A 12,811-nucleotide genomic window follows, 5' to 3' on the forward strand; every position below is an offset into this window, starting at 1 on the left:
TTCTTCGCCGCAGAAAGCCAGTTTGCCTTGAACTGCTGCTCGTCCTTAGCAGTTTTTTTGGTCTTCTTTAGGTTCCGCTTGACAATAGCCCAGTATTTCTCAATTGGGCGGAGCTCTGGCGTGTTGGGAGGGTTCTTGTCCTTGGGAACCACCTGCACGTTGTTGGCGGCGTACCACTCCATGGCCTTTTTACCGTAATGGCAAGATGCCAAATCCGGCCAAAACAGTACGGAACAACCGTGTTTCTTCAGGAAAGGCAGCAGACGTTTATTCAAACACTCTTTCACGTAAATTTCTTGGTTGACAGTCCCGGAAGCTATGAAAGTGCTGCTTTTCAAGCCACAGGTAAAGATGGCTTGCCAAACCAGCTATTTCTTTGCGAACTTTGACAGTTTTATGTGCTTGAAAATATCTGCTACCTTTACCCTTCCTTTTGCCGTATAAAACTCCTGTCCCGGAAGCTGCTTGTAGTCGGCTTTGACGTAGGTTTCGTCGTCCATTACCACGCAGTCAAACTTCGTCAGCATCGTCGTGTACAGCCTCCGGTATCGCGCTTTGGCCGTCGTATTTTGTTTATCATCGCGATTTGGAGTCACTACCTTCTTGTAAGTCGATAGTCCGGCTCGTTTTTTGGCTCGATGCACGGTTGTAGACGATATACCCAGCTTATTTGCGGCATCTCGGAGAGAGAGGTTAGGGTTTCGCTTGAAACTACCGGCAACTCTCTTTGTCGTCTCAGCGGCTTCCGGTTTTCGATTTCCCCCCGATCCGGACTTCCTGGCTGTCGACAAACGTTCCCCAAACACTTTAATTACATTTGTAACGATTGATTTGGCAACTTCTAGCGATTTTGCCAGCTTTGCGTGCGAGTAGCTCGGATTTTCGCGATGCGCGAGCAAAATTTTGATACGCTGCTCTTCTTGCTTGGACGGCATTTTGACAACTGAAGAGTGAATTCCAAAATCAAGGAGCAACATTCGACACACACACACCTTCAAAATGAGGGGTGTTCAGGTTTTTTAAATGCAAACTTGAAAGAAATACGTCAAGTTTATATTGACCAAATTTTGACCGTGTCACCCTTTACTGTGAAAAAACTAAAATTCTCTAAATTATTTGATATTTGCGGAGAACATGCGGTGAGGTTATGGAATTGATATGGGGTACCTGATGATTTCATATGTGGACGGGGAGGGGGAGGTCCCCCTCGCCCTACTTTTTGAAACTTGGAACAAATTTATGCGATTTGCTTGAAATTTTCATTGAATGTTGGGGTTGGCATCTAGACAAAAATCCGCTACATTATTTTTCGATATTTGGTCGGGGAGGGGGACCACCCCTTTGCGCGACTTTTTTTAAAGTTCAGTGAAAACTAAACTCCCCCGACTGAAATTTTACGGGAAAAATGGGTGAGGTTATGAAATTTATATCAGGTTCCTGATTTTTTAATAAAAATAAAAGGGCATAGGGAGACATCTGCTTCTCTTAAGTACATACAGAGAAACAATAACAGCCGTATTCATAAAAAGTTAATTGACGTTTATGAACGATTGATAAATTATTTCGTGAAAAATAGCATTCATAAACGATTAATAGCTTACCAAACCTTTAACAAGTCTTTGGTAAATTGTAAAAATTTATTGTAGGATGTACCCTTCTTTAACTCTTTGATAAAATTGCAAAATGCTTTTTTTGGGCAATACCTATAAATTTATCGCTGTTTTATGCTATTTTGTATATCATTATATGCCAATGCGTATAAAATGGGCGATCTTTTCTTATAAAAACCCTATTTTGATGTAATTTTTCAAAATACTAATCCAAATAAAAGAACTGCAGAAATAGACGTACAAAATTCATACCAACCAATATTATGTAAATTTAACGTCATCTTAAACTTCCTTTTGTTACTTTAATGAAAAATGCGTCGAAAATTAGCTCGAGAAATTAAATAGATGAATTCCATTAGATTAGTGATGTGTTTTTAATCACAATAGACTTTATATTCGAATACAATCCGGTTAGATTAATACTAACATATTGACTAATTATAAAATGATTGTATATTGTGAGTAATGCATTCTGTATAAATTAATTTAGCCTAGAAAATTATGTTTCGCCACAAAATCATTAAAATGTTGAGACTTTATTTTTATTAAGATCAACCGGTTATAATTCGAACTTCATCACTACGATGAAAATGACAAGATGTAACGACATGTGTTGCCACCTGATCACTAAAAACGCATGATAACTATAATAGTGTTATTAATGATTAATGAATACCTATTTTTATATAAGGCTTATAGAATAAAAAGAGCGTAATAGCTATCACTGGTTTAGAGTTCACGTTAATGATTTTTTATGAATAAGGCCGTTAAACTATACCGAGTTACTTGAAATTTACAGAGGACTGGGGAAAGGTTACGATATTAATAGATGATACCTGATTTTGTGATATTTGGACGGAAGAGAGGCCGCCCCTTTAGGCTTACAATTTGCTTGACATTTTCTGGGACGTTTACAAAAGATACGCTACATCACTTTTCGATATTTGGTCGGGGAGGAGGTCCTCCTCTAAAACTGAAAAAAAAAAAATTCTTAAGTTTCCTTGAAATTTACAAAGGCAGTGGGGGAAGGTTATGAACGAAGAGGCAACCTTCCTTGCCCCACACTTGAAGGAAAGTTTCAAGAATTTTCAGGGAAGCTTAGGGGTGCTATTCACTACGGTGTTTGTCGATATTGTATCGGGGAAAGTGACGTCCCTTTAAAACAATAGAGCAAAATGTAAACATCTCCGATCTACTTGAAATTTACAGGGAACGTGGGGGGAGGTGATTAAATTTATACATGATTTTTAAATTAGTATATAATTTTTCGATATCTGGTTGGGGAAGGGGAAAAAACTTTGTCGATTAACTTCGATAGAATTTATAGGGACCATTGAGTAGTTGTGAAATTAATATAGGTGATAGTACGATATCAGGTCGGAGTGGAGCGAAGGTGTTGAGAGGGTTCCCTTTTGTCCTTTTTTTTTTGTTCTTAAATTGAAAGTAGAGGGTTGTCCATAAATGAGAACTCGGTACATAATTTTATGATTTTTGCACAGGCTTCTGCCGGATTTCTTTTTAGTAAAGAACTTAAATTTACATGAATTTGGCAGCCAACGTAGCCAACATTTTAGCAAATGTTAATGTGGTAAAATATTTCACTACTTTTGCTTTTTCCGATTTATTGGAGGGGAAATAGTAATTCTTTGTATGTTCTTATAATATAGTGCTTAATTTTCAGATATGTTGAAAGATTATTTTTTGCCAAATGTGGTGACGATTCGTTTGTAAAAAAGCGCAACGTAACACCATTTGTAGAAATCGGGCGATACATATATATGGGAGCTATATCTAAATTTGATCCGATTTCTTCCAAATTCAATAGCGTTCGACCTTGTGCACAAAAAACTCCCTGTACCAAATTTCATCAAAATCCTGTGAACAACAAATGCATGGACAGACGAACAGATGGCGGGCACCAAGCGCTAGATCGACTCAGGGGGTGATTCTGAGTCGATCGGTATATATTTTATGGGGTCTAAAGTAACCCTTAAAAATAGGAGGTATCCCAACCTGAAAACACAACATCCTGACCATTCGATATCTTAATGAGATATAGATGAAGTATGTTATTTTAGATATTTTGAAAAGATATTTATGCCTTTCAACGCTAATACCTCGAACGAATTCTGCTCGTTATTGTAATGAAATATTCTTCATTACGTATTAAAACAACGAACTCAGAACTTTTTATTAAAATTATTGATACATACGTATATGTGGAAGAAGGGCTTGCGGTCTCCGGATGTCCCCACAATCTACCCAATATGTCCGACCCCCTTCAAGGCAGTTTCTACTCACTAAACTTTGTGACTGTATACTTTATTTTGCCGAAATGAGCTAATCGTACCAAGAAAAAGCCAAAAGTATCAACTTTTCTATAAATAGATTATTTCATTAAGTTTCCCGACCCTTGGAAGTAGACCTATTCTTTCACAAACTACTTGTCATTAGTTATACTTGACCATTACTACACAAAGATCTTTTTCACGTTTGAGTTTTTGTTTTTGCAGGCCTTGACCTCTTTTCACATTTCTAAACAAATTACACCTGTCAAAACAAAAACTGTTCCACATTTATATATTGTAAATTATGAGATTTTAAAGTGCAAGGAAGCTTACCTTTATGTAAGTAGTATTACCTTTGTCCAAGTGTATCTACGTGTTCTGTATAAGGGAGCTATCGTTACTTTTGTCATATGCTCTTCGCCCATAACGAAAGGATCCTTTTATGAATTTAGTATATACAACTGGATTTATTGTTGAAAAAAAGGAATAAAATGGTACAAAGTAAAGGGAACATAAATTATAAAAAATGTTCACATAAAACTCATGCTCATGCAACAAAGGGTAAAGGAGACGCAATACCGACTTATGAGCACTGAATTGCAATACAAAATAAGGCAACAAATTTTAACTATGCAAGAAATTTAACTGAGATATTACTCAAAGAGAACTGAAACCGCATTGCATGAACTAGTCAGCTTTATTATACCCTCCACCATAGGATAGGGGGTATATTAACTTTGTCATTCCGTTTGTAACACATCGAAATATTGCTCTAAACCCCATAAAGTATATATATTCTGGGTCGTGGTGAAATTCTGAGTCGATCTAAGTATGTCCGTCCGTCCGTCCGTCCGTCCGTCTGTTGAAATCACGCTAACTTCCGAACGAAACAAGCTATCGACTTGAAACTTGGCGCAAGTAGTTGTTATTGATGTAGGTCGGATGATATTGTAAATCGGACCACTTTTACGTATAGCCCCCATATAAACCGACGCTCATATTGGGCTTGCGGAGCCTCTTGGAACTCCTCATTTTTACGGGTACTTATGCACTAAAATAAAACTGCCGTGGGGTGATAGAACTCCTCCTTCGGGAGTGCCTCTGCTTTCATACCTCTGAATCTTACTCTTCAGTGGCTAAAATACATCTCTTCGTTTGAGGTTTGTGTATCAGCCTAAATATCCCTTAATCAACTATCGCCACAATTATGATATATAGTGAGTTTTCAACAAGTATATATGGCGTTAAGTTCGGCCAGGCCGAATCTTATGTACCCTCCACCATGGATTGCATAGAAACTTGTACTAAAAACTGTCATCCACAATCGAATTACTTGAGTTGCGGTAACACTTGCCGATGGCAAGGTATCTTAAAACTTCTTAACACCGTCTTCTCAATTGTAAGTTAGTCCATACGGGGTATATATTAAACAAAAAAGGCCGATTAAATACGTATAACATATAAATCAGTTTGACAAAATGAAAATAAAATTTTGAAAAAATTTTCTATAGACATAAAATTTTGACAAAATTTTCTATGGAAATAAAATTTAGACAATATTTTCTATAGAAATAAAATTTTGACAAAATTTACTATAGAATAAAATTTTGGTAGATTATTTTTGGGGATCGGCTATGTATAACTATAGACCGATATGGACCAATTTTGGCATGGTTGTTAGCGGCCATATACTAGCGCAATGTACCAAATTTCACCACGCACAAAATTTCAACCGGATCGGATGAGCTTCGGAGTTCAAATCTGGAGATCGGTTTAAATTGGAGTTATATATAATTAAGAGCGGTATGGACCAATTTTTGCATATACTAACACCACGTACCACATTTCAACCGGACCGGGTGAATTTTGCTCTTCCAAGAGGCTCCGGAGGTAGAATTATGGACCGATGTGGACCAATTTTTGCTTAGTTGTTAGAGATCATATACTTACACCATGTACCAAATTTCAGCCAAATCTGGGGATCGGTTTATATGGGGCTATATATAATTATCGACCGATGTAGACCAATTTTTGCATGGTTGTTATAGACAATATACAACACCATGTACCAAATTTCAACCGGATCGGATGAAATGTGCTTCTCTTAGAGGCTTCGCAAGCCAAATCTGGGGATCGGTAAATATGGGCTATATATAATTATGAACCGATATGGACCAATTTTTAGAGACCATACACTAATACCATTTACCAAATTTCAACCGGATCGGATGAATTTTGCTGCTCCAAGAGGCTCTGCAAGCCAACTCCGATGGTCCGATATGGCTCATTTGCAATACCATCCGACCTACATCAATAGCAACTACTTGTGCCAAGTTTCAAGTCGATAGCTTGTTTCGTTCGGAAGTTAGCGTGATTTCAACAGACGGACGGACGGACATGCTTAGATCGACTCAGAATTTCACCACGTCCCAGAATATATATAGTTTATGGGGTCTTAGGGCAATATATCGATGTGTTACAAACGGAATGACAAAGTTAATATGTTACCCGACGATAATAATGTGGTAGTCGTTATTAAATTATAGTAAATCCTGAATTGTCTGTAAAGGAGAACCTAATGGGAACGTGAGTATGATTAAAGTCAAAAATTTAGTGAATCCAATATTATTCGTCCACTTCAGAATCTTCGTGAGCATATTTTTCCGAAATTTTGCCAATCTACGTAAGACTCATCGGAATATTGGCCAAAGCTAAATAACATAAGTTAAAAATTAAAATCTTGTTGATGGTTTTCTCCGATCATGGAGGTGTAGTACCAACCGAATTTCAAACGCGCTATGTGTACATGATATATGCCGTTTAATGGGAATTGATCGTGAAAATACGCCCGAGATATGTGCCTAAAATCTTTGATTTTTGCGCGACCATTATGATAACAAGTATATACAGCAGTAAGTTCGGCAGGGCCGAATCTTAAATACCCACCAACATGAATCAAATATTAGGGTTTCATTTGAAATTTCAGGGGGGTTTGATGACAGATCAAGCAGAGCAGTTCAACCGGTACATTTCCCGAAGATAAATTTAAAGATTTTACCTATGAAGACTACATCAGATTCTGGATTTATAAGAACCATTTTTGTTTGAGTTTTAGAGAAATCATCAATATCTTAAATCTGTAGATTTTCACCCGAGAAGTAAAATCTGGAAATTTTACATTGAGTTTCAAGCAATATTCATGACGAGTGCGCCTTCTATACCTCTACGAATTGAATGAAGGCCTTACCAAATGGACCGATAAAAACTAAATCCGACACCCATTTTTGTGAGCCTAAAATACCAGAATATTTTCAATTTCAGGCAAAACACTACGGTTTCTAGAACACCAGGAGTTAAATCGGGAGATAGTTCTTATGGAGCTATACTAAAACTTGGACCGATACTCACAGTTTTCGGCACACCTCTTTATGGTCCGAAAATACTTCTAGATTTCCAATTTCAGGCAAATTGGATGAAAACTACGGTTTCTATTAGCACAAGAAGTAAAATCGGGAAATCGGTCTATATGGGAGCTATACCAAAACATGGACCGATACTCACCATTTTCGGCACACTTTATGGTCCTAAAATACCTCTAGATTTCCAATTTGAGGCAAATTACGATTTCTATAAGCCGAAGACCCCAAATCGGGAGGTCGGTTTATATGGGGACTATATGAAAACCTGGACCGATATAGCCCATCTTCGAACTTGACTTGCCTGCAGACAAAATTTTAGCATGATTGCTTCATTATTGAAGACTGTAGCGTGATTACAACAGACAGACAGACGATCGGAAATCGATATTTCTATGTGTTACAAAGGGAATGACAAACTTATTATACCCCCATCACCATTCCATGGTGGTGGGTATAAAAAAATCTACCGATATAGTTCCACAATCCCCATAAACACCTGACTTAGATCCATGTAACATCTGGCTTTTCATCAAATTGAAGCGACCTCTCTGAAGACATTAAAAGTGAAACGCTAGGCGTATTGAAGTCTATTCCGGAAATGTATTTAAAAAAAATTACGAGAGCTGCAATAGACGTTGCCAAAAGTATTTTTCGACCGGGGAAGAAGTGTATTTTCCCGACTACATAAAGAATTTTAAAATTATGAACAAAGTTACTACTTTTACCCACCGTAGTAACGATGAGTTGCAAGGAGGAACCTCACTCATATGAGAGTGTGCGGTACAGTGAGTGTTTGTCAGAGTCTCGGTTGAACCCATGGCCTTCTATATACACGCAGAGACGGTAGAGCAAAATGTTATTTTGTACATTTGGGAGAAAACCACATTTCTGTCGCAAAACAGTTGTTTTCCGTTAATGTCGTATGTCTTTGAACTAAGACATATTTTCCTTAAAGTAAAGAAAGAAATTTTTCTTTAAAGAAATCGTCCTTCATATATTGAATCTTTAGATTGAAGAAAAAACGCTTCAAATATAGGCTAAGACTTATTTTGAGGATTTAACATCTTTGGTTTAAAGTTTCTATGGAATTAAGGAAACATTTCCTACTGTGAGTATAACGCGAAAAGAGAATAAAATTCAATAATTGTGGTCTGTATCCTAATTTCAATTTTATTCATCCTAGATTTAAAGCCAGATAGGTCGCTAAGAATTTCTTTATTTTAAAGAAGTCTCATATTTGGCTTGGAATAAATACCAAAATCCTTATGCGAAAGTCAAAAACTTTGGATCCAAATAAACTTTTTTTGAGTGTGCTTTTTCGCAATAAGGACAAGGAATGTATATTTCGATACATTACAAAAAGATTGATAAATCTAGTGCATCTCTTACCCTGTAGAACGGTATCATAAAAAATTATATTTTTTATATACTTTTCAATTTTCTTTGAATATTCTTATAAAACATAAATATTTTCTTTTAAAGTTGTCTCTTTCAGAAAACTATATAGTGATAATATAGTAAATACTACTATAAATTTTCCACAGTTTCTTATAGTATTTCCAAAGTATATATTTAACCAATGTTTGTTGTTACCTTTGAAATTTGCCGTAGAAAAATGCGTAACATAGCTAACACGAAACCCTTGTGTAACTTTCAAAGGGATTTTATTTACAAGCACATTCCTTATCGTAACTTGGGTATTCATGTAGGTATTCCTCATACAATATAACCAGTAACTTTGATTTATTATTATGTTGTGTAATATATATGTTTCTTATGTTGTTTTTACCTCATTGTGATGAAAAATGCAGACACATCTACAGTGCAAAACAAAAATCAGTCATTGCGAAAGATGATAAGGATAAACTCTTATTTACATCATCATCGAGATAAATTACATCTTTTTATATTACAATCATAAAAAAAGTAAATGTTGAAATATGCAAAATAGATCTCGAGAAAAATTTTGTTGACATTGTTCTAATCCATGACCGATTATGAAACCTAATTTCTCATCGACTGCCGATTATCAACGAGATTGTCATATATCACACAAATACATCTTAAAATAATTTCAACCAATACAATCAAAACTAATTAGTATGTTATTCGAGAGAGAAGTTTCTGTTCTTATTTCTATAAATAATTTAAATTTTCAATAATTAATTAAAAATGTTCTTCCTGGTGGAGCAATATTTCGATGTGTTACAAACGGAATGACAAAGTTATATCCCCCATACCAAGAAGAAATCAGAATTAGTCAAATTCCATAACTTATTCTAGTTAATGAACTATTTCTAACTGCTTTCTGTTTAGGATTTTTGTTTTTTACTGAAATAAGTAAATTTTATTATTTTACACAGAAATTTTACTTAATGATTTTACTTTCATTAAGTAAAATTTCTGTGTAAAATAATAAAACTAAATTGATGACCATTTTTTCCTTAAGTTTCCAAGACTCTTTTTTCTGTAATGAAATTGTAAATTCTGCTCCCGAAAATGTTACATTTGTAGTTAGATCCTCAAATGGTTTAAAGCTAAAATTAAGGTAATAATATGGACGCTGGAGAAACCAACAATAACAACACAAAAAGATATATCTCTCGTGCGTATGCAAAATAGATTGCTTGAATTGACACTCAAAAAAAAAAATTGAACCCACCATGACAGAAAATGTAGCTTTATTTTAGAAAATTTTAACTAATATATATTTGTGTAATTGCAACATGTAACAAATAAGTTAATACTTTTTGTCAAATTTAAAAACTTTATTGAAAATAATAAATTTTGTTCTTTTGTTTAAAATATTTCATATGTTAAAGGAAACAGTTGGATTTAAAAGTTGCTAATGAAAAACAAGTATATACGGCCGTAAGTTCGGCCAGGCCGAATCTTATGTACCCTCCACCATGGATTGCGTAGAAACTTCTACGAAAGGCTGTCATCCACAATCGAATTAATTGGGTTGTGGTATCTTAAAACTTCTTAACATCGTTTTCTAAATTGTGAGTTAGTCCATACGTGTTATATATTAGACAAAAAAGGTATGTATAGGTAAGTCTACAAATAATTTCGAATCAATATGGACTTTTCCAAGGGATCGGTTTATATGGGGGCTATATATGATTATGGACTGATATGGATCACTTTTGGCATGGTTGTTAAATATCATGTACTAACATCACGTACCAAATTTCAACCGAATCGGATGAAATTTTCTTCATCCGATGCGAAGCCTCTTCGCAAGCCAAATCTGGGGATCGGTTTATATGGGGGCTATATATAATTATGGACCGATGTGGTCAAATTTTTGCATGGGTGATAAAGACCATATACCAAATTTCAGCCGGATCGGATGAAATTTTCTTCTCTTAGAGGCTTCGCAAGCCAAATCTGGGGATCGGTTTATATGGGGGCTATATATAATTATGGACCGATGTGGTCAAATTTTTGCATGGGTGATAAACACCATATACCAAATTTCAGCCGGATCGGATGAAATTTACTTCTCTTAGAGGCTCCGAAAGCCAAATCGTGGGATCGGTTTATATGGGGGCTATATATAATTATGGACCGATGTGGAATAATTTTGTTAGAGATCATATACTAACACCTTGTACCAAATTTCAGCCGGATCGGATGAAATTTGCTCCTCTTAGTGGGCCTGCAAGCCAAATTTGGGGGTCCGTTTATATGGGGGCTATACGTAAAAGTGGACCGATATGGCCCATTTGCAATACCATCCGACCTACATCAATAACAACTACTTGTGCCAAGTTTCAAGTCGATAGCTTGTTTCGTTCGGAAGTTAGCGTGATTTCAACAGACGGACGGACGGACATGCTCAGATCGACTCAGAATTTCACCACGACCCAGAATATATATACTTTATGGGGTCTTAGAGCAATATTTCGATGTGTTACAAACGCAATGGCAAAGTTAATATACCCCCCCATCCTATGGTGGAGGGTATAAAAAAAAATGTTTTAGGAAACTATGAACTAGTTTATTTTTTAGTAAAATTGTACGCTATATTTGTATACAACATTTGCTCACATTGGGCAAAATGTAACTATAATCAACAAATCTTAATGAACTAAAATAATATTCAGCTGGTATTAGTGCCCCCTTCATAAATAATACACTCTAAATATGCTCAATTAGGTGACTATAAAATATTTAAATAATATAATATAAAAAAATATTTATTACTTTGTATCTTTAACTTCATATTGAGATTGAGAACACTATATAACAACCAAACAGCACTCTATACAAATCCATTTATAATGTGAAAACTCCAATTGTAAGTAAGTGATTACTACCACTTCAGTTCATCTCTTCACGAGCACTGTATATTCATACATCGTTACTGATGGCATTTTGTTTGCCATAAACTTTTATTTTCTATCCCTAGGAGTAAATAATAAAAACATTAAAAAAGAAAACAATATATTCACAGCATTATCCCAGGTATGAAGTGGGGATCACAAATGGGTGGAGAAAGCTGTGGGAACACTCCTAAATGAGACGACTATAATCGTCTTTTCTCAACCCCCATAGCAAATGTATCTAATACTTCAATGAAAATGTACGTAGGTGTATTGTGTGTGTGTTTGTTTGTGTGAGTGCGTGTGTAGTAACACAAGGATATATTTATGTAAAATCTCTATGTTTAAATGTCGCCGTGGGTGTTGCAAGATTTATTATAAGATGATATTATATTTAAATATTGTGTCTGTATTCCCTCTCTATTAAAATATATTTAAAAATCTCTTATTTTACATTTATTTTCATTGCAGGCGTTTTTCAAAATATACAGTCTTTAGTGTTATCAGTGACAAGTGAAGGATTTTCAGGCAACAGCTTATTGGTGTGGAGACGAATTTAAGAATAGAAACTACAAAAATGCAGAGATCACAGATATTACTGCAGTTACTTTGGATTGTTTTAATGACTATTTTTACAAGAGGTATGTTATGATAATGCATATGTCATTTAGAATTTTATCTTATAGTTGGTGTATTATTTATAGCCTTCATATTAACTAACATATTATTATTTTTCGAATAACTAAAGGGTGATACGGTCAAAATTTGGTCAAGGGAAAACGCGTGTAAATCGGTGAAATCGTTTATTTAAAAAATCAAATTAAATTTCTTTTTCAAGTTCAATTAGTATAAAATTCAGGAAAAATATTCAGTTAGGCTTTCGCTTTTCCAAATCCGAATTGCCGGGCCTCACGCTTGACACCTGTCATCAGATTTTGTACAGCCACTTTGTCCACCTTCTTCGCCGCAGAAAGCCAGTTTGCCTTGAACTGCTGCTCGTCCTTAGCAGTTTTTTTGGTCTTCTTTAGGTTCCGCTTGACAATAGCCCAGTATTTCTCAATTGGGCGGAGCTCTGGCGTGTTGGGAGGGTTCTTGTCCTTGGGAACACCCTGCACGTTGTTGGCGGCGTACCACTCCATAGCCTTTTTACCGTAATGGCAAGA

General features: G+C 35.5%; 1 protein-coding gene across 1 annotated transcript in view; it reads left to right on the plus strand.

Annotated features, from left to right (window-relative positions):
- The window catches only part of beat-Ia (beaten path Ia), a 177,624-nt gene that overhangs the window by 26,332 nt on the left and 138,481 nt on the right, over positions 1-12,811 (plus strand). Inside the window, exon 2 of the mRNA XM_075298069.1 lies at positions 12,120-12,289. Coding sequence (XP_075154184.1) covers positions 12,226-12,289 — 64 coding nt within the window. The 5' untranslated portion in view covers positions 12,120-12,225. The remainder of the gene's footprint in view (positions 1-12,119; positions 12,290-12,811) is intronic.

Source organism: Haematobia irritans, chromosome 2 (assembly GCF_050003625.1).
Source record: "Haematobia irritans isolate KBUSLIRL chromosome 2, ASM5000362v1, whole genome shotgun sequence".
Classification (NCBI taxonomy): domain Eukaryota; kingdom Metazoa; phylum Arthropoda; class Insecta; order Diptera; family Muscidae; genus Haematobia; species Haematobia irritans.